The 23,291-nt window shown below is 44.6% G+C and overlaps 2 protein-coding genes across 13 annotated transcripts in view; one reads left to right on the forward strand and one right to left on the reverse strand.

The window, feature by feature from the left end:
* myo9aa (myosin IXAa) overlaps window positions 1-19,030 on the reverse strand; it is a 76,114-nt gene extending 57,084 nt beyond the window's left edge. For all 11 annotated transcript variants that reach the window (XM_076155408.1, XM_076155403.1, XM_076155402.1 and 8 more), the window contains exons 1-2: window positions 18,692-19,030; window positions 1,243-2,213 (exon numbers count right to left, since the gene is read on the reverse strand). In XM_076155408.1, the coding sequence (XP_076011523.1) occupies window positions 1,243-2,127 (885 nt within the window). In that variant the 5' untranslated portion in view covers window positions 2,128-2,213; window positions 18,692-19,030. The remainder of the gene's footprint in view (window positions 1-1,242; window positions 2,214-18,691) is intronic.
* Window positions 19,031-19,115: 85 nt separating this feature from the next.
* Window positions 19,116-21,687, forward strand: senp8 (SUMO peptidase family member, NEDD8 specific). Of its 2 annotated transcripts, none has more exons than XM_076155294.1 (2): window positions 19,116-19,216; window positions 20,391-21,687. In XM_076155294.1, the coding sequence occupies exon 2, from the start codon at window positions 20,415-20,417 to the stop codon at window positions 21,078-21,080; it is 666 nt and encodes a 221-aa protein (XP_076011409.1). In that variant the 5' UTR covers window positions 19,116-19,216; window positions 20,391-20,414; the 3' UTR covers window positions 21,081-21,687. The 2 variants fall into 2 exon arrangements, with proteins under 2 accessions (XP_076011409.1, XP_076011408.1); XM_076155293.1 differs by lacking the exon at window positions 19,116-19,216 and adding an exon at window positions 19,501-19,612.
* The last annotated feature ends 1,604 nt before the right edge of the window (window positions 21,688-23,291 follow it).

Genomic DNA, 23,291 nt, shown 5'->3' on the forward strand with positions numbered 1-23,291 from the left:
TTGGCATCAGTCACCGCCGGGTAATACGCAATCTTACAGTCCAAACAATTAAAGGCTGCTCCTCTGCACTAAAACCTACTCAGTCGTGTCTCTACGTTAGATATTAACCCAATATGCTTACACATTAACCGTGTAGACAGGCCAGTGAATAGCATTCCTGGGAGGCGTGTTTGCTGAGCGGAGGGCAGTAAAGACGGCATAGAGCTCCTTGTTGGAGGAATCATTGTCATAGTAGTTACATTTGAACTTGGCTGCCTAGAGCTACCCTTTGAACTTGGCACTGACACTGAGAAAATTAAACTTTTGAAGACTAAAAGGCGAAGTTAATCATGCACATTAATTAGTGGTGAAATGTATCGATGAAATAAAAGACTAGATACAAACGTGAGAAAGCCAACCTCAAAGGCTTTGGCGGGGAGATACTGAAAACATTTTCCATAAGTTTCACAATAGTAATCTGGTGCCTCTGAGATGAATGAATGTCAGAGGACGTGAGTCATCTCTCTGACCACTTTCCTGATCTCAGAGTAAACAGCATGTGGTCATACAACCTCCTGTACTATATGAAAACTGACAACAACAATCAGGCTGTGCTTGCGGCTCTGACCAGGAGCATTGTGCACACAGTCAAAGCGTGTTATGTAACGTTCAGGAATTTAGCTGATGTTGAAGACAAATAAGAAAACAATGTGCGGCACCAGCTGTGAACTTGTCAAAGTCTCTGACTGGTGTGCGTTAAAGTGACAAGTTCTGAAGAAGGAAAGTAATAAGAATAGAACGTCTTCACAGATGTTTCCTTCACAACCTTTGGCTGAGCCGCAGCCTCTGTTTTATACATCTTCCCCATTATACAGGCAGGAAAATAGTAGCAAGCAAAAGAACCCTTCTGTTACAGGCTGAACAAAATTCTACATTCGCAACAATCTATTTTCAATATGGTAGCAGGGCGCTGCAAAGAATTCTGGGCACTGTGAGATTACGCAACACCACGCCTCCTACCTGCTGCACATCAGCTTTGTACAGTATCACTTCAACAAGACACAGTCTTAAAGAGACATCGAGTACAAACTGAAACCTATGCCAGGCAAAACGTCGGTATGGTGGGTGAAATCTTTTTGAGGTACAGAGGGGCCCACAGGTATTGGTGTAAAATGAATTCTGTCTTAAGGTTTCTTAGTGTTGTAATCAACTGAACTGAGCAGCGTTCTTATCAAAGGCAGAATGTTAGCATTCTTTGCTTACCTCTAGTACCGGCCCAGCTCCCAGGATTATCTGCTCAACTCCACTGGCAAAACCCTTCTGGCTCAGAGCTGTGAGATGATGAATGAGAAAGTTTGTGCTCTGCGTCTTCCCAGAGCCGCTCTCCCCAGATATGACAATGCACTGATCGCTCTGTCTCTGCAGCATGGCATGGTAAGCCACATCCGCCACAGCATAAATATGTGGCTCTAGATCTCCCAGGGTGTGATTATCATACATCTTCACATACTTTGGGTTGTAGATGGGCAGAAATTTGAAGGGGTTAATGACAATGAGGATGCTTCCCACATAGGTGTAGATCCTTTCCTGACAGAAGCGTGAGCGCAGGTTGTCCAGCAGCGAGCGCTCACTAAGCTCCGGGAGGCTGCACAAATCAGAATGGTTACCCTGAGTCGCAGGCTGTGGCAGCAAGCCACGTTCTACCATGCGCCTGCGCTCCTCTGTGATCTGGAGCCACATCTGGAGACTGCCACCATAGTGAATGGAACCATCCAGGTTCTTCTGCCTTAGGAGGAAACGATAGTCCTCTCCCCCAGAGAAGGAGCGCTGCTCCAGAGCCACACGGGGCCAGAGCATCATCCTCTGCACAGGACAGTCGCTGGGGTTGAGAATCCATTCTTCTCCACCAAACTCCTTTACTTCAGCCAGAACATAACACTTGGTGCGGTCCAAATGCAGGCGTTCAATGACACGCTCGATGGCTTCGGCAGCTGTGGTGGTCTTGCGGGCGCTAATCGGGCAGTAGATAGTGCCCTCGGCAAGAGCTCCTGGGTAGATGCGTACAGTAAACTCTGAGTTCTCAAAGCGCTGCCGCCGGCCCAAGGTGCCCATGCCAGCAGTGCTGCCAACGCCATCACGAGCACTCATGGCGGAGCAGCAGTTCCCATTAGCAGCTGCCCACACTGGCACGTCCTTCACTTGCCCGGAGAAGCCTCAGGTTCAAGACATCATCGCTGTAACAGAGAAAGACACAAGGGTGGATCAGTAACATGAAGTCTTCTGATGAGTTAAATGAAGAAATGCTGGAAGTAAAGGAAGTTCAAAATGGATTTTAGAATCAATCCTACAATCTTACCAACTATTAATTTAATAAACCCCCCCCCACACACACATCCACACTTTTGGCGCACACACCCATAAACTCTCACACGCCAAGTCCAGCAGCTGCCAGCCTATTTCCTGAATACACAATCACGCTGGTCACCTGTTCAGTGAGCGTTTTCAAAATTTCTAACACTTTTGACAAAGCTTGGAAAACAGACCTCTACTTGTTGCTTTCAGTTTCAGCTTTTACTGAGAAAATAGCACTCAAGGAAATAGAATTGTGAGAGTTGAACCTATTAACAACTCAACAATGTGTATATTGACTCTCAAGACTCTACTTCCTTGGGTTACTTATGAGCAGCTCATACATTTACGCACCGAAACATGACTGAGCATGACACACTCCATATGTACATACTACACAACAGTGGAGCTGTTAGTCATGATGCACTGACTTACAAGTTCAGTAGTTAATTCCTGTACAATCTACTGTAATCTAACACAACCAGTTTCTGTTGACATTGTGTGAGAGAGGTGATTTATCAGGTTTATGGTGAGTCTTGAGTCTATTACACAAATATGGATGGACAGACTCAGTGAGAATAAAATGCAGTACGTCTCTCATGCACTTTAAAACTCCACAGCAAGAAAAAAAATGAAAACAGGAAATGGAACACGGACTCATGTGGTTGTTGTGCAGAATGGAGTACAAAGGACTCCAGCTGGGATCTGATACAATGCTGCACTCCTGCTCAGTCATTTCCTGTCACTCCACTCCCTTGTGCCCACATGTTGCCTGCATGCGGCCACGTGTCACCTCAGCAACACTGACATGGCCATGCGCAACAGGCACACACGCACACACGCACACACACACTCCTCTTCTCAAATGCAGACATATGAAAGGTAGATATTCTGGACTGCGTCTCCGTCATCTCATTGGAATCGCACATCAACGCACACCACAGTAGCGGTTCTCCTGCCTTCCCTGTCCCATGAAGGCCCCCTCATTCCTGACTGAACTCCTCCATCAATACAGACCCCCTTACCCCTCCAAATCTGCCCCATTCACTCCCCTTGCACCTTCAAATCCGAACTCAAACTCTCGAACAAAGTCTCTTCTACCTCACCTGTTTGTTCCCCCTCCACCATGATTTCTGCCCTCCACTCCAGTTATCCTTTATCCTACATATCCTGTTAATATTGCCTTTACTTACTGTCACTGGTCCCTTATTGTTTATTTGTGTGTGTGCGTGTGCGTGTGCGTGTGCGTGTGTGGAGCACTGAGCTTGGGCAAGGCACCTACAACAGATGGTCAGCTTGCTGCTTAAAGGATAGGGGAGGATTTAGGGTTGTGGCAGTGCTGGGCAGCACATAGGCTCATGCTGCTCTGCTCTGGGGACAATCAACTAATGCACACCAGAAAACAATGCAGCTCCTCTGTGACACATTATGTCCCTGTAAGAGCAACGTCTACTATCCCTTTTTTTTTTTGTGATCGACACAATTGCTTTACTCAAAACAGCTCAGGGTGACGCAGTTGAAATTCTGCAGCCTGGGAAAGTTGTGGGGATGGAAACTAATGTGAAGGATGGGATAGAGCAGACTCTGGCATGGAGGCTTTCTAAACAGAAATATATTACTTTCAGCTTTCCAATTTATTATTCCAGGTAAATTTTGGTGAAATTCTGATTTTAAAAAAAGCACGACATGAATTAATTGCTGTGCTTTCCTGAATTGAACAAACCAAACAGCTGTCGATAATGACGGCAACATTGTGCAGTTGTGACTGAATCACAGTCCTGCTCAAGGTGTCCTCAGATCCTCTGGGCGAAAAAGGGGAGAAAGGCACACAGCAAGAGAAGAGGAAGACAGAATGTTTGAAGCATGATGTCATTCCACAGTGTGTGTGTGTGTGTGTGTGTGGGTGCGTGCGTGCGTGCGTGCGTGCGTGCGTGCGTGCGTGCGTGCGTGCGTGCGTGCGTGCGTGCGTGCGTGCGTGCGTGCGTGCGTGCGTGCGTGCGTGCGTGCGTGCGTGCGTGCGTGCGTGCGTGCGTGCGTGCGTGCGTGCGTGCGTGCGTGCGTCTGTGGAAAGGTGTGATGTGCCCTGGAGAAAGAGACAAAGCAGATGGACCTCAGCTGCGGGGAAACTGGTCTTGGCCTCGTTTCGTCTTTATTCTCCCAAAATGACTGAAGAGGAAACAGATCTGGTTACATCTCCTCAATGCTGAGAGGTTACAAAGAAATCTGATATGAAATCTGTTTGACCCGACTTAGATAATCCCGCTGGTAATCACTACAGCTTCAATTCATACAAAGCAAACTGTGCATCTATAAACATATATGTTCAATGAATGAGCCTTTTCAAAGTTAACGTTAGGTCAAATGCATTCTCACCAAGGTAGGTTAGGCCCATATTATCTGTGCTTGGATCGGAGGCTTGACACAACCTGTTATGCAAGCAAAAGACTGTAAGCAATGGTTTGTTGACAAAGAGAATACAAAATCTTATTTATTCCTCAGTTTGAGGATTAAATATGGAAATACACACGAAACAGCTCAACAGAATGTCACACATAGCGGCTCCTCTGATTAAACAATACGCTGCTACTCTTTTGATTTGTTCTATTTCTTCAATCTGAAGACATTTCAGATCACACATCTTTCACTTAAAATATTAAATAATCAAAGAAAACAGGTCCCTGAGTGTTGAGCCAGAGCTGCAATGCTGGAGGTGCAAAGCCTCCAGGGTCGACTCCTTACAATGGCTGCCATTGTCTTGAAGGTATGAAGGATCAAGTTTGGTCAGCTTTCTATGATGTGATGTCATCTTTGCATGAGGCGGTGTGTGTCACTGTCATTACACCTGGGCTCCTGCATTGACAGTTTGTAATTGCTGTGGTGGCGTTTTATTGAACTTTTAGCCACCGAGAGTTTGTCTGTTTACCACGAAGGTGTGTGAGCTGGCATTGGACTGTGAACTCTTAAGTCTGGTCAACACGTTTTTGCGGGTTAATTTGTGAATTTGATATCTCGATGCTGTGCCAAAATCACGTCACAAGAGCACCTCGCAACCTTTTCACCTTCGCTTCCTCTACATTCCAGGTCTTCCTCCGCTGCATAAGGCTGTGCTGAAGCCAGAGCGGAGTCAGACCACCATGGCCACAACAGTCAAAGAACTAGGACGAATAGAGTTTAAGTTTAAATGCAACCTAACTCTCTTGTGGCGCCGCATACTGACAAAGCTTTTATACATCCACCATAAAGCAGCACTTAGGGATTGTTTCTGTCACTTTGATGCTCATTTATTGAGCTTAAATTCGGAAAAATCCAATCATCTGCAGCTCATCCATCATCTGCTGACAGCACCGGGGGCGGTTCTGCCTGCTGTCCATCACTGGTACCCCGCCTCTTTGGGATAAGAAAAGCTGAATCTTCACAATGCTTTTACTTAAGAGTTTAATTTAACTGTATCAGGAAGGTCAGGAAAAGTTTATGTTATTGAATTTGGGCAGTTTGATCTTGAGTTATTAGGCAGCAGAGCAGCAGAAACCTGACTTTTAGCTGCTTATCTTTTCAGTGTGTATCTCTATGTGCAAAAAAGAGTGCCAATTAAGCAAATGTAGTAAAAACACAGATAAAACACAGATAGCCTAACCCTGTTATATAGTAAACATGACTCATAAATCTTTTCCGCTGCTTATACTAGCGCTCCTCCACCTTGAAAACAGGTCTGCCCCCTCATTGTCACTGAGGGAGGAAATTGCAGACATTGAGCACATAGAAAACCAGTTATTAAAGTAACTTTAAGAAGAATGAATAAGCAAAAACACTGATGAGAAAAGACACAACTGAACTTTGTCAGGAATGTGCTTTGATATTTCATGCGCAAGTGCAACAATGACAAAAAAACTAAACCTGCTACAGATTCAGTGTTGAACTTCAAAGTTTCTGCCTTGCCTGTGTTGTGTTTAGAGTGTCAGGTCTCCATGGGGGTCAAGCATGAACGGCGGAGCTTAGATGCTTGCAGGCATCCCGTTGAAACAACAGGCTCGCAAGAAAACCATTGAGCGAATCTTCCCCAAAGTCATATGAAAGGTGTAATACAGTGGTGCTAAAATGGTATGTGACGTGTTCAAAAGAGTGTTAATACCCACTTGACACCAAAGGAGTTGACAACAGCATCAAAATAATGATTTACGTAGAGTGTGTGACTCAGAATAGTATAGACTAGCTTATTCGCTATCAGACTCCAGATGGACAGAGAGCTAAGACATGACCTAAAGAGAGCGCTTCATGCATTCAGACCAGATCGCTTTAGGAAGGAAAAATGGTCTAAATACCCAGCAGCTAAAGTGAACATGTGGTAGTTTGCTGCTGAAGGAGGTTAACCAATATTTAAATACATGGGTCACCTCCATTTTCCAGCACGGACTGTGAGGATGTTCAGAGAAAGCATCGAGGAGTGAGGCGTTGCTCTGATAGAGGCCGGACCACATTTGAAGAGTAATTAAACCAGAATTTCAAGAAATTCCAAAGTGGACATGGACTTGCCAGACGAGCAGCAACACGTCCAACAAACACACACGCATAGGATTACTGCTCTGCTCTGTTCCTTCACCTTCAGCCTGGAGTCAGCGCCGCCACTCATACAGAGAGGCCTTGACCTTGCCAAAGCACGGGGCTCCAGTGCTCCTGCATGCTTGGGACACTGTGGAGAAGTCATCATCACAGGAGGCCACCTCAAGATGGCATTATTTTGAGCAATGCATGCCACTTAGGTCTCTGGTAAACCACTACACTGATACGTTTACCTGTGACTTACTGCAGTAGTAAATGGTTCATGTATATACAAACGTCATACATGGATTTCAGCTTTAATCAAACAGTGCTGCTATGTAGACATGCTCACTGCAGCTTTATCATGCTTGCAGTAGCTAAAACAGCTCTCCATTTTCACCTTTCAGATTTTCAGCCAGCAGAAATTAGTTTTTTTGGTAATTGACAGTGATTATGTGTAATTACAGTCACAAAAGAACCTGTTATGATTGAGAGTATCATTCCCTGGCATTCAGAGACAAAACTGGAGCCTCGTCTGGGCACACATACGACACCCTTGGCCATTTTTCCTGGAGGAGCAGAGAAAAACAAGGTGTAAGGACTTTCTAACACGCAGACGCGACAAGCCTGTAAATGCTTAGAGTAGTCACACCTGTGAAATACATAATTCAAAGCCCTAATATCTAGTTTGTCTAGATTTACTGCTGTAGTGAAGAACCCCAGAGGACTGATTCTAGTGATTGGAGTGGCAGATCTGAGGAAGAAGTGGAGGATAATATTAGTAACTCTACAGAATGATCTTGTCAATTTAGGCCCAGAAGCAAGCCTTGCTTATCCTCCACCGACAGGATCACGGTTTCAGTGCCTGCAGTAAAACAACCTTACATAGAATGTTACTACCTCTCAAAGCACCTTAAGCACTCACACGGCTCTCAGTTATCTGTGTGTGTCTCAATGTGTGTCTCAGGGGGAAGTGTGTGTGTGTGTGTGTATGTGTGTGTGTGTGAGTTAAAACAGAAATGGCGTCAGAATGAAAAAAGTGACTGAATTTGGAGGCAAAGGACTCAAACCAAATTGAGGTGAATTAGGGAAAAAGACAGACAGAAGGAGAGAGAGACACACAGGGAGACAGACGAGAGAGACAGAGAGAGAGAGGAGAAAATGATGGCTTCCTGGAATCTGAGCTATGGGAAAGTGAACCAATATTACAGGGAAGATGAGTGAGAAATGGAGAACACAACACTGAGGAGCTGCCAAGACCTCCTGTCTTCCCATCCCTCTGTACACCAAACACCTGATAATAGTTGAGGTTTGATAGTATTTCAGTCAGTATTTCATTTTCTGACTGGCTGCTGAGGAATACAGATCAGTCTTTGGGAGAAATTCTTTATTTTTGGAAGAATGCTGAAAAAATAAAATCTGACCGAAACAAAATGCATCTTCTCTTCAACCAATTCACATAAATGTCATGACGTGTGTAAAGTCATAAAGACACATTCATCACTTCCTTTAAAGTCAATGCAAGCTCAAGATGGTACAGATTTTGTTCATCCTACGAGCTGTGCAGTAGCATTGCGGTCAGCGATGACACTGGAGGCCAGAAACTAAATCAGGATGAATCCAGGTCATACAGCATGATAGTGCTGCATCGGGGTGACAATTTGTTAAATCTAGATTTAGCATCAAACCCAAATCCCTTAGAATTCCATATTTAATCTATTTCAGGTTTCTTTGTTGACCTCGCCTTGCCTTCACAGATGTTATGATAATAATCATAATAATATTCCTTTTTTGAGTTACGTGCACATCAACACGGAAGTAAGTCGTAATCGTCAGCAGGACACACTTTTTCTTCTGTGTCCTCGTGACTTTGTTTTGGAGCATGCGGTTAAAAATACCCAACAATCCTGTTTTCTCGTATATATATATATATTCAGATTGACACGCGAGAGCACACTCGTCCTGGTCCTGCCGGCTCCACATTCCCCTGGCTGACAGGTGACACAAGTGGAGGACAGACCACGAAATATGCCACTGGCTCCCGGAGAACGTGAGGATCTTATTTTGCAGTGTGCCATGTGTCTCTGCTAAATTAGGACGCAAGACTCTGCCATGCGGGCTCTATTATTGTGAGCGGGTGAGGAGCGGAAGAGACACAGGAGGAGGGACTGAAATGACTTGCCATGTACTGCAGTAATCCCAAGGACATAAACCAACATTGTATAAATGATATAACACATAATCACCACCTGCTTGCTACTGTGTGTTCCGATATCTACAGCCATAGCAACGTCTCTATCCGCAATCTGCAATTTATTCTTCCGCACTGATGTATGGCTGCCAAGAATCTGAGCTTGTGAAATAGCTTCCTTATAATAATATGCTTGCAGTTGTGCGGCTGTGAAAAGAAATGCATGCATGTACTGAAATATGTGAACATACAGGTCAAACCTTCGCAGGGCTTCAGTGAAGACTTAACCTGGAATGTGTTAATAAATGTTTGCATAAATGGCGCCAAGAATGACGTCCAAACTGTCGTAATTCAGGATCATTTCAGTGAGAGATCACGTTTAATTTCAGGTTTACACAAAAACCAACAACTCTAAAGTGCAAGGTTAGTTGGCAGCTGGTAAATGAGTGTGAGATTAAGGGACATATAAAGGGAAAAGGGATCACATCCTCACACCACACCCAGCTTAATTGGTTCCTAGTGGCGCTTTGTTGGCCGCTGTGAGAAAGTTTAGCTTTTAGATTCACTTTGCCGTTTTGTTTCTGTTAAGGTTCAACACAGTATATCCATTTATGTTCATGTTGGCTATGGAGACTTAGGGAACAAGTCCAGTATGTTGTGATCACGAAGCTGAAAAGTCAAGCAATGTCTTGGCTTGACCTTTCCTGCAAATGATATAGATCCAATACTCAAACCGATTGTGTCACACCAGCAAACTCCAGGCTCACTGCTGGTTTATATGAAACAGCACTCGGAACAATGGACGTAAACAGCACCACTCCTCTTCCGTCGCCATGGAGAACTCCACTTCCTGTGTCCACTCCCAGCACAATGGCCGCTGCACGGTGAGACGTGAAGCGTCACTCAGGGGGCTTTCTCCATTTGATATTTGATACAATATCTCACACATTCGCCCTCTCACATCAAGTTACTGTTTCCATATATTCAGCAATTAAGTTTTTGTAAAAGCTCAATTAGTGAATCTCAATACAATATCACAACAATGGCTGCCGTGAAAGACGAAAAGGGCAACCGTAAAGGATTATTTAGTGCAGAAAGATGCCATCCACAAACACCAAGAACCCATGAAAATGCTTTAATTATGTGGCTGCCAAAACTCTGAGCAGAAGGCCTCAATGTGAGCTTAAAGCCAACAACTTCACAGCATTTTACAGGGTCCAAACATGGCGGATGAAGTCATCAGATCTTGAAACACCTGCTTCTAAACCTGTTCTGTGTCTCCTGCTCTGTTTCTCAACTTGTTGGTCTCTTTCCAGCACTTCTCTGTCTGGTAATTACACTGTTGCCTATCTGCATTCTGACTTATGTATGCCATACGTAAATTATTGCTGGCCGTTGGAGACCATCGCCGTTTACAACAGAAACTGTGCAGATACGGATCTTTACTGGCTGCTGATGTCAGAGTGAAACAGAGGGCAGTTCAACATTAGTCAGTATGGAATGCCATAAAACTGCATAGGTGTGGGCTGAAGCTTTAATGGATCACCAGTAAGAGAAGCAGAACTGTGGAGACCTGTACAGGGGAAGAGCAATGGACTCAATGCAATAAAAGTCTTAGTATCTACAGGTCAATCTGAGCAATACATCATAGCATGTATATGATTTATAAACATACAGTATATCAATCTGTAATTTCTATTTTAGGAGATATAAAGTGCATTCGGGCCTAATGGTTCCAACCGCTACCCAACCGGCATTAGGATCCATAATTCAATGTATAAAAGGTTTGAATCCAGAACAAAGCCCTCGGATTCTACAGAGCTGACACCAACATAGAGTATTTCATTGTTATAGACAGTGGAAAATGTTTCTGCTTTTCATCCCCCGATCCCACCTCTGGAAATATCAATATGGCAGTGCGTCGTCTGTGTGTGCGTGAGCAGTGGAACAGGAAACACGCACCACCCCAAAACAACACGCTTAGGCCAGCAAATGGAAAGTGTCGTCTGTGGCTGTTGTTTCAAGAGTGGTTTGTGTCTGGGTGCTTCCTCTTGAAGCCATATATCTATTTATATGAACTCAGATTTTCTAAATAGCAGTGAAAGGACAGCTCAGTGAAACCAACACACAGCAGAATTCAGCGCATGCACTCACACTTCTGAGACACATGAACTGAATTTGAACCAGAGCACAAATGTGGCAACCTCATGATTGTCCGTAGCTGGAGCTAAACCTCACATATTAATGTAAATGAACACGTTCTAAAAGTGTCTGTTGAAAGCAATGTTGCCATAAGTCAACTTTGACAGGAGTATGACAGTAATGAACATAAACCAATGACAGTTAAGATGAAGTGAAACTGTGAATAATGGGAACGGTTGTGTAGAGTTATCTTTATGAACATGTCCTAAAACAGATTGGCATAACTGTACATCAGGCAGTGTGTTATTATACAGCAGAGGTGCAGAGGGGAGATGAAGGACAAGGGAGAAGAGGAAGAGGAGGACAGCGAGGTATCATTGAACTGGATTATCCACACTCCATTTCCCTGTCAGAAAGGCAGGCTGTTGGGGCCAAACAGACCTATTCAGCCACCCATCGCCTCAGGGAGAGAGGGAGAGAGACAGAGAGAGGGAGAGAGAGAGCGCTGAGGAGCAGTCGGGGCAGCGGCAGGCTTCCTGCAGACCCGCCAACACAGGGACAGAACCCCAGCAAGCGTTTAGGCTGCACCTACCAAATGTAAGCGCTGCACCCAACGCAGGAGAGTGTATGTAAACAAAATGGAATGTGGAACAGAGATTGCAAGCCAACACACACACACACACACACACACACACACACACACACACACACACACACACACACACACACACACACACACACACACACACACACACACACACACACACACACACACACACACACACACACACACACACACACACACAGTATATATAGTGAGTGAGTGAGAGGCTGCTGTAAATGCCAGAAGGAGTCATCTCCCCTTTCATAGCTGAGTGGAGATGAGCAGTAATGACTGAAGCCGCTCGGTGCCAAGACGCTTTCAGCCTCACTGTGAGATCAACAAAGACGTCCGGACAGGAGTTCAACACTGTTTCCTAGTTTGAATACATGAGCATGTCAAGCATACAGAGTGGGGATATAGATAATGAGTTGCTTTATAACCTGAGCGTACACATGTCACTGAGTCATGGTCACGGCTCATTAACTAAAGTGAGTATGATCAAATTATCTGTGAAAGGATTCTATTGTGAATGATCGTATAATGACACAGGAGGATTTTTTTTCCTTGAGGGCAGTAAACACCTACACTGGACTGTCATTCAGAGCTACATTGATTGTTACACAAGTAAACAATCTCTGCTGCAAACGTCACTCAACTCCTCATTTCACCTCGTATCATCTCATACTCAGATAAAGCAACTTGGAGGCAACAAACAAACAAACAAACAAACAACATAAAACCAGCTTGAGCAACTTCTCTAAAGACCTCGTCCACTCTAAAGGCCATCCACTAATGCAATTCCGTGGGATCGAGAAAAAATCTGATCAGCTCAGCTTCTGGGAGCCTGACAAGCTCTGAAACAAGCACACACAGTATAACGGCTGAAGACCAAGATGTAAGGGACAGAAAGTTTCCAAATGTTCACTAGTTCCTAGCTCTCATCGAAACTTAATGAAGGAAGATTTTACTGCTGAGTTGGACAAAATGTCTGTCATTTATCTGCAGCTTTGCAGGCTGTTCAGTCAGGTTTCGTGAATTATTTGGGAGATGAGAGCACAGAGCACAAAAAGCAGCCAGAGCCACAACATATTCTATACTTTAGCTAAAAATAAGCGGTGCTAATAATATCTACACTAATATAAGATAATATCTCTGCTCCCTTTGACTTACATCATGATTTTTTAAATTTTGATTTCATCAATAGCTGTGCCTTAAATCTCTCCATGTAGCCTTTAAGAATAAAGTCAAGATCAAAACAAACATATAAGATAGAGAATTCCATCAAATGAAATCAAAGAGATGGAGGTAACGGAGTGAGTGATTGGCTCTTCCCCTGCTGATAATAATGGTCATCAGTTCCAACTTGGGGGCTTTGACGCTAAGTGTAATCTTAAGCACATCTGTTTAACGTATCAGGAAAAAAACATGACCTGTAATTACAGGGCAGCGTTGCAGAGGCTTTCCCTGACTCTTCTGAGGATGGGGGCCGACTGCTGTCTCTCTGCATTCAGCAGACCGCAGGCCTTTTTGAAATCTGAGCCTGTTGGTGCAGTCAGAACCGCAGTCGATGGAGAGACGGCAAAAGCTCCCGTAGTGATGATGAAGCAAGTTTGGTTGCAAGCTTCAGTGTCATGACTGAAGACGTTGGCGAGAATCTCTGCAGAGGCTTGGTAAGAAGGTTATGTCCTCAGATACCGTTTCACTGTTATGGACCTGGAATAAAGGCTTGCGTAAGGAAGTGTGCCTTTGTTGTGTCCACTTTCCCCGTGTCCGTCCCATGTACTTCTTTGTCAGTTTGGGATTCCCTTCATTTCCCAGCATGCCTTGTGAAAAACCAGGCAACACAACAGGCCTGGTCTTGCTTTATTCAGCCACTTTCATGTGTGGGAGACACCAAAGTAAGTGCCAGACAGACCAGAGGGGAGAACGTATTCAACAATGGATTCTTGGACATACAGTATCGCACTGTCTCGCACAATTTGGTCGATATAACAAAATGGATGTGAGCATGAATATGTAGATTTGACAGTTACAGCCGTGTTTGTGAATATTGAGAAACATAATTCACCAAAAGAGGACGTCTCTCCAGGGACTCACGCATCAAGAGAAAGGACACTCGATCCACTTTCGAGGAAGCTCAGTCTGGTCCAACCCTCTTTCTGAAGCCTTATTAATCACACACTGGCCTAGTTTGTCAATCTCCAAAACTACAAACTAGGGGAAAGCTTATTAAAGTTGCCATTTTAGCCACAGCTCACCTGCAGTCTAGCAAAAAAATATTTGCTGTGCTGAGCCTACTTCAGCGCTAAGAGGGCTCTCAGAGACTGAGTGGACTACTTGTTTTCAGAAGGGACAATAGGGACCCTCTTATCGTCTCCAGGGTGTCTGACTGTAATCGTTCGACCAGACTACTAAGTCACTGCGGTGAATGCTCACGCTAAAACGCATCAGTGGGCGAGGCTGACAGCAGGAGGTCACAGTGCCAAAGTTAAAGGACAGGAACACATTATTACAGGATAACTTGTGCATATTAACCAAGATTATCTGCCCATTTATCTATCACACCAACACCTACGGAAGGGGAAACATTCCGGCTGTTAGCGAGCACGTCTCAGGCAGCGTTTCATTCAACCTTATCACTGCCTGCTCCTTGTCAGTAACCCACAACTATCTCCTCTTTTCCACCCTTCTTGCCTCATTCTCTGACACTACACAGACTACTGTAAACTGACAGAATTCCTCACAGATAAGCACTCTACTGCAAAGACTAAATTTTCCCTTTTCCTCTCTTTGGTCAAACTACATCAAAGAAATCAAAATCATGACATCGAATTCATTACCTATTGTATGAATCCATTTTTTTGCTCGGATACATGAAGCTCCAAACACCACAGTTGCCGTCTGATTAGTTGTTTGTTATTGTGGACCAACGCTTCCATATGTAGGTTTGATCAGGAAAAACACATATTTGACTGATAGCTGAGGCGCTTTCACAGCTGAATGGCAGCGCTGCCCTACAGATGGATTGTATTGTGTACCATTGCGCAAGAGCACATGCCTGGGGATTATCCGTGGTCGCTGCTCTGTCTGTACCATAAGGCTGCAGGGGGCCAGTAGCTATTGTCACAGCTGTGTCACGACACGCACACGCACAAAATTCAACAAAACACAACTTTAGCTTCCTCTCCTCCTCAGCCAATATCCTGCAGTGAAGTGGCTACTGGTAGGTAAAGGCTTCTGTATAATGAAGCAGTAAGTGCCTCAGGAGGTGAGTGTGTGCTGCATGTCAACTATCTGTGAGCTGTCAATCTAAAATACAGTCGCAGCCAGAAGCACTCATGAGTAGGGGACGAGGTCATCAGGCCCAGGGTGGGAAATAATCCGTTTCCTGTTTTAAAACTCACTGTTCTTCTGGACAGATTACAGGTTAAGAATCCTACAATACAACAATTATTCAGAGCTGATTTGTGTTTTGCACTTAGGTTTTCTGTCTTTTTAAGCACCAACAACATTACACAGGGAGTTATCAGCAAAAAGACAATTGAACACTCCCCTGTCCACAAAATCTTGAAACAGAGGATTTTGGGACGACAAACAGAGCCTCACGCTAGACCAACATTGTTTGCTGACTCCACTGCCCACATTGTGGCTGATTAAATAGAACTCATTAAGCAGGTTTCACATAAACAAAATTGCAACGGACAACACAATGCACTTCCTTCTCTCCATCTCACTCCAGCTACTGCACCACAAGTTAATGAGGGGAAATGCAAAACGTGGGGAAGCTGAGCCTTTGAGGCCACAGCCTCCCTCATATAATGGCTACCAAAGAAAGAGGAGCTTTGTTCAGTGCAACACAAGCAGGTTCCTCTTTAATGAATGCATGTGCATGCCAATCACTTACGCCATACAATCCCAGCATGCAGCCACAACACTTTACTGAACATCCCGGCCATGTGAGCGTGCAGCACGTGACTCAAACACAAACCGCTATTTGGCTTAGCAGGTAATACCTCAGGGGCCGATGCTGGGGCCGCACCTGCTTTAGCACAGATATGCTGATGAAGATAAAGGGATTTTACGTGAAATGTTTGCAATTAACTGTTCATATACATTTGATCTTTATTATGTTAACTCAAATATAAACACACCAAAGCCTGTTCCTCTAGTAAAAAAAAAAGAGAAGTTTCGTCTACAATGCGTCACCTGTTCTGTTCCCTGTTCTGTACCTTTGCCTGACTGCGTTCCATTCAGACCCTAACACTTGCCACAGTGTCTCAAAGCCTTTGTCACACAAGTCATGCAGTTCTTGATACATTCTTGCATTGTCCGCACAAAACGTACCATGCTTCTGTAAACATCTGTCACTCCCAGAACATTTCCATTACTCATTTTTCAACTCACAACTTTAAATCGCACAACAAGTAGGTCAATGGAAACCCCACTGCTGTCAGCGTGAGGCGTTTTCAAAGCAAATGTTACTTTATTGCAGATATCTCATCTGTCCTTTATTCAAACTGCGGAGGGATGTTGCTCTCTTTGCAGTGACAGCATATCAGCTAGTCTGTCTCCTACAGTATGCTGCAGTACTAGATGACACAGTGAAACGAGTATGTCATTGTTGGCTGCTACACAAAACCTCGTTCAGTGTCTTCCCCTCACGTCTGGTTTTCAGAAAGTTTTCAAAACTGGATGAAATTCTCTTCGGCATCTTTGCCCAGAACTGTGACTGAAAAATAAATATTAGCCTAATTTCCCTCGGCATGTTATGAGGACGATGATCACTGAAACAACGTGGAAGTTTGAAGTTAATGTATATAAGTCAACTTCAAAGCCAAACACAGAGGTGCTGCTCCACCAGGGAGCTTCACAGAAACCTCAGTCATGTTTGTGTTCTAGCTACCATAAAATGTAGTCCAGCTAAACTGACTGATAGAAGTCCATATCTTTTAAGAGTTCCGCTGTGAAAGATATACTTTTTATGGACTGAATGACCCATAAAACTAAGAGCGAGGCCACACCCTCAAAACCAACAAGTAGATAGCCATCATGCACAAGGTGACAAAACCTGAAGATAGAAACTGTCCCCAGAGAAAACACTGACAAACATGTCAGATAGTGTAGCTCTGATACACAACTACAACACACTCAACACTTTTGTGATTTCAATACATCAATCGGAACACATAAAAGAGACATTTACGTTCTCAGGAATACTCAATCAAGTAGGGGATAGACTTCTTTTGATCGCAAAACCTCAACCGCTGTACAAATTAATTGCTACATAGAATCAAAGCTGAGCTCCAGGTGGTGCCGCTGGTATCTCTTGATGGAGACGCAGGTCGGTGTGATACAAACAGAGCTCAGTGTTTTAGAAATAGCAGGCAAGAGGGCCTGCAGGGTGTCAGATGTCGACGGGGACCAGTTGCCGGAGTCTCTGCCTGGGCCACCTCTCGTGCTATACTGGCAGCTGTGTCTTCTCAGACCTCACATTCCTGCAGGACAGGCCCACTTTGCTCTCATCACCTGTGCAGATCTGAGCGCGGGACGAGGGGAACTCGCAGCTTCCTGAATTAAAGAGGTTTTCTTTTGCAGTAGCTCAAGGAAAACAGATGCTGATCTATGGCATGAAAGAATGTCAAAGAAAGCAAAACACTGAAGTTACCAAGCTGTCCTCTCCTCACACTGAAAATAAGGACAACCATGGAACCGTGTCTATCTAACTGAGGGCTGAAACCATTGATCACTTGACTGACCAGAAATCAATCGATTTAAACAAGTCATCCATCAAGTAATATGGTCAAATTCCTGCTTTACTCGGTTCATTCTCAATGTGAATGAAATCCCTTTTGTGCCTTTTCAATTTTGAAGACGGAGACTCTGGAGCTTGTGACTGACATGCATTCATTTATTTGACATTCAATAGATTCATTGATTACTTAGAAGTATAAGGAATAAATTGCAGCCCAATAAATTGAGATTTACAGGTTACAAAACCAGAATATTCCAGTAGGTGTCTGTAAACCCTCTGTAGAGTATCACAGACACAGCACAGGGTTGTGTACGGTGCATCCAAAGGGATGATGTCACACCATCACTGCCAAGTCAAACCCCAGTAATGGTGAAGGTATAATAACAATGAGATCTGCAAAAAGGATCATAAAAGACTGTAGTTGTTTAGAGAGTATATTCCGAAAAGTGCCAGGTGGTGTGTGTTTGAAGCTCTGCTGTGGGACTGTGTGTCCGGAGACAAACCCCATGATTCAGCAGCTTCTTCACCCCATCAGACCTCTGCTGCCTGTGAGTTCTGGATTGCCTTCACTGCATTATGAGCAGCGCTGCCTGACATCCACTAAATAATACACGGAGACATTCACCCCACCCTGTTTTAGTCAGAAGTCCAAGCCACTGCGCCCCTTCTTATTGTTTTATGGGTATGAATACCAATGACCAGAGAGTGTGTCACTGGCTCACTGCTTTGTTTGCTTTGATTTAAAAGGCTAAAATCCAACACATCTCAGCAGAGCCGGTGTGCAGCGAGTCTAAGTACACAGCGAGCACTTTGCAGGTATAATGCGAAATGACATGTCACACAGCGGCACACAGAACTTTTACAAGCCCTCTCACACACACAGAGAGCAGAGAGAGAGGGAGAGGGGGAGAGAGGCAGAGAGAGAGTCTAGTCATTCAAAAACTGAAGAGCTGCCCAGCATTCATAACAAATCATGAAAATGCACACTGTACTGAGTTTAGATTAGAGCAGAGCGAGGTTTCTTGCAAAGCCGAGCTGATAGAGTGAGTTGGGGGATGTTTCCAGTCCAGAGCCCCTCAGTGCGGGACAGACCACCACTCACTACCGACTCTAGTTTACACAAATATCACTCTCTTACCTCTGGGCCAGGGTGCTGGACTGTTGGGGCACTGAGTTATCACCGGAGTCTTCGTCCCTTTTCGGTATTTGTTGCAGCGCTTGGATCCAAACAAATGCCAAAATCTCTATTTAATTCCCTGCATTGCCACAAAATAAAAATCTTTCCTCCTGTTTCTTCTCTTCCATTGGTCGCCTTGAAGAGATCCTCGCAGTCCAGGTCAGAGCTGACTATCTGCACATTTTTGTCCGAGCCTTTAAAGTGTTTAAGTGTAATTAAAAAGCACTCATTCGCTCTCGGTGACGGTCGTAGAAAACTCCTCTGCCGTGCTAATCAGTGCGGCCACTCACAGGCGCGCGGTGCGCGTTCACGCTCGTCATGGGCGGGGCGTAAAAACAGGGAGGAGAGCACGGCGCCGAATAACAGGAAGTAACCAAATGATTACGCAACAGTAACGTACACACCGACATCATAGCGGTAGTTTTTCCCACCAGACATTCGACAACAAGGCGGGCAGTCTAGAAACCTGTAGCCAATACGGAAGAGGTAGGAGGAACTCGCCCGGAAGTAGACGAAACTGTCATACTATATGGTTTAATTGCATGTCTATCCAAATCTGAAGCTCTATGTTGCACGCACATGATTGGATAATAACGAAGATAATGTTTGCTTTGTATATACGTTGTGGTCGTTCCTAAAAAACAACTTAAATGTACGTATTGATAACTTTTATGTACTGGTGAGCAATAAAAGTGTTACAAGAGTAGCTGAAACCTCGCAAGTCCCCGGATGCAATCAGCCAATCACCGCAAAGCCCAGTGCCTCCCACTTTGAAGACTGTCGCAAAGTGTTTGCGGTCGTAGGACGATTTACGTTAAACGTTGAAATGAGTGACAAGGTTGCAGTTTTCCTGGATATTTCTGTCTGAGTGTGTCTTTTCTGGTAGGTGACATTGCGTTAAGCCTTTATATACCCATGTGTCAGTACTCGGGCCGTGTTTTAGACATTAAACTCACCCTCCATCCTAATTATTTAGCTGCGTGTTGTGGTGAGAGTGGCCGGTAGTGGCTAATGCTAGGCGCTTTAGCAGGGAGCTACACCGCGAACGTCGCTGAGGGAAAAGAGGAACTAAACGCAATGCAGTACAGTGACACTCCGCTGCGGCTTTAACACGCACCGCTGTAACGAGTGTCCACGCTAACTGGTGACCTGATACAACTGCGGTTGCTAGTAGTGAAAGCAGAAAGATACCGTTTAGTTTTTTAATTTGTTACAGTAAAAATATAACAACATTTGAACGTCACCTGTCAGTTTCACTCAAGTCAAAGATACAAAGAAACACTCAGCTGGCTTATATTACACTTCTAAAGATAAAGGATAATAAAGTGTATTTACAAGAAAGAAAAGTTTCTTTCCTTTTAACATTTAGGTTTTATATCAACTGAAACTTAAGTGTAAACATAAATGGATAAAGTATACCAGTTTGAAACAAGACAAAGAGTTGAAGTCTACCAGTGTCACTGAAAGTTGAAGTTTCTAGGTCAAAGTGGAATGATAATGATAATAATAATATTTGTAATGCAATTGGCCCTGTAAGAGCCAGGGAAGAACTGAGAGACTGGTGTGTCATCAAGTCAAAGATGAACAATGTAGTGATGTATGAATGGAAGAGTTTGATTTTGAAACTGAAATCTCTCCCCCTCTCTCTCTCTCCCTCCAGACGGGCACTCTGCCGTTTTGGAGGATGGACCCCATGGTGCTTAGTTACCAGGACAGCCTGCTGCGCCGCTCTGACGTGTCTCTGTTAGAAGGTCCTCACTGGCTCAATGACCAAGTCATCGGCTTTGCCTTCGAGTACTTTGGCGCTGAGCTCTTCAAAAGCCTGGGTGAGACCGTTGTTTTCATCAGCCCGCAGGTCACACAGTTCATCAAGTGCGTTTCCTACCCAGATGATTTAGTTGTGTTCCTGGAGCCGTTGCATTTGGCCTCCAGACGCTGGGTCTTCCTAGCCGTCAATGACAATTCAAACCAGACAGCCGGGGGGTCCCACTGGAGCCTGTTGGTCTACCACCGGGACTCCACCCACTTCGCCCACTATGATTCTCAGAACGGCAGCAACTCGGTGCACGCGCGCTGTATCGCTAGCAAGTTAGAGCCGTTCCTGGGCACGGGGAGGAAAGTGCAGTTTGTGGAGGAGCCCTGCCCGTCTCAGCAGAACAGCTACGACTGCGGCATGTACGTCATCTGTATCGCCGAAGCCTTGTGCGAGAAGGCCAGGTCGGAGGGCTCGCCACGCCTCCCTGTGCAGAGCATCACCCCGGCCTACATCACCCAGAAGAGGGCCGAATGGTGCCGACTGATCCAGAGTCTGGCTCAGAATGTCCTCCGCTGCTCTCTCTCTCTTGTTTAGCTCTCAGTTTATGCAGAACAGCTGTAAGCCTCCCACACATCTCCCTCCCTACCTGCTGCTGGAGCCTGTGAATGCACTCCCACCATACAATATATACAAATACATGGACTATATTTCTATTACTGCCCCATTGTACTGCAAAACAAATCAGTTGGGTGTCGAGTAACCTTCAATATAATAAGAAGAACACCAGCATGCCTATAAAGGAGAGTTTCTCCCTCTTGTATGTGATGAGGATGATGATGATGAGGATTCCCTTTCCTTCATTTGATCAGTTTGGAGCCAATGTGGGAAATGTTTACACTCATTACTGCTCAGGGTCATTTTAAATGAACTGTAACTGACTTTAAGAATGTTGCATCGTTAACTTGAGCTCCTCTCTGTCCCACCTGTTCCAGTTATATTTAGTTTGTGTCTCATTTGGAACACGCTGCTTACTGCCGAGGACAAACCAAGCTAAAGTGTGTGTGTGTGTGTGTGTGTGTGTGTGTGTGTGTGTGGGTGTGTGTGGGTGTGTGTGGGTGTGTGTGGGTGTGTGTGGGTGGTGGATTCTGAGTTCTCTCACACAAAGTAAAGGCTGAATTGTTGATCTAATAAAGTTTCTGTTGTCACATCTTTGTTCCATCTTGTCATTAAACTTTATTAACTGTTTCACATCAGTTTCAATTTATAACAAAATGATACTTTTAACTCCTTACAAACGTCTTCGATACATAAATACAGTATAGTGTTTACTGTGTAAGCCATACATGAATTAACTAAACCACTACTTTACGCTCAACCTTATTCCTTTCCTCCATTACTTATAGATTGTGATGTGGTATTATAATTGGACTTTTTAAAGGCAGAGCCATCAAGTTAAGTGAACGTGTGTAATCAGGAGTAATCTACTGGTGCTGGAGACACACTCAGCCTATAAAGGGCACATCCTCCCTGTGAGGCTTCAGGCTCTCTGCTTAAAGCTCCTGGATCTGGACGGTTTCCACCCTCCAGTCTGCTGCTGGCACCCTGCGCTCCTCTACAACGCCACGCTCATATTTCACCCGGAGCAACCAGTCAAACGAGCCAGCGAGGTTTACTATTGTCCTCCCAACATGCCACAGCTTCAGGGCACTCGCCACCCTGGCAGCACACTGCATTAACAAGAAAGCTCTCAGGGAAGGGAACATTAACGAAGACTGATCTGCTTATAAATAACTTCTTTACTAAGTCCACTGCAACTCTGTTTACAATGAGACCTTGACAACATCTCAGCCTGGCACAAGGGGTTGTGAGTGTTTAAGTTCCCTCTAATTTGTCCAACATGGGGCGATATTGTCCATGCTGGCCACTAACGATGATTGTTGATTTGTTGAAATGTAATGAAGGCATCATCAGAGACACTTTAGGACCCTGGAAAAAGATCAAATCCCCTTAGCAGTAAGAAGGAGACGATGCTACAAAGTAACTACAACACCCTCTGGCTCAGAACTTAGTCAACTCACAGTAATCTTGATACTCTAAACTAACCAAGGTTTTGTGTAATATAGTGTGTCACTGACTCCTGAGATGGATAAATGTAAATCCTACTAAATCCCAACGACTGCTCTTTGCTCCTCTGGCATGAAACAAGGCTCAACACCTTCGCCAAGTTTCCCCAAAGCTTACAGGTTTCATTCCCCTAGAAATCAACAGTGAGCTTACAGGCTATCTCACTCATTATAGCACATACCTCCGCCAAGGCCAAACACTCCTCCAATCATGGCTCTGTCTCTCAACAGTGAAATGGAGAGAACAGAACAGCTCCTCCCTCTGACCGTGACCACCAAACCTTGATGGATGTTCTCAGATTGTCCCTGTGATGGATTTGACTGTTTGCCTTCTTGATCCATGACGTCTGAAGACACATCAAAGTTGCTCCAGCTCACTCCTTGGGCTTTCTATGCCTGAACTGTTATCATTTATCAGCATTATCTTATAAGGAGCACAGATTACTGTTGAAACAAATGAAAGGTCAGTTATGAATCTGCATATGTCACACACACACACACACACACACACACACACACACACACACACACACACACACACACACACACACACACACACACACAGTTGGGTTTGGTGCCTCAGTAAAGACTCAACTTAACCAACCATCTTGCTCTCAGGTGTGTTGGAGGAAAAGGCTCACATTTCCTCTGCTACTTTCTCTTCCACATACACACCAAGCAC

Source organism: Genypterus blacodes, unplaced genomic scaffold, assembly GCF_046128005.1.
Source record: "Genypterus blacodes isolate CSIRO-AG114 ecotype Tasmania unplaced genomic scaffold, CSIRO-AGI_Gbla_v1 ptg000067l_1, whole genome shotgun sequence".
Classification (NCBI taxonomy): Eukaryota; Metazoa; Chordata; class Actinopteri; order Ophidiiformes; family Ophidiidae; genus Genypterus; species Genypterus blacodes.

Excerpts from the sequence above, each read along its gene's own strand:
- senp8 (XM_076155294.1), top strand. The coding sequence starts at position 20,415 with ATGGACCCCATGGTGCTTAGTTACCAGGACAGCCTGCTGCGCCGCTCT.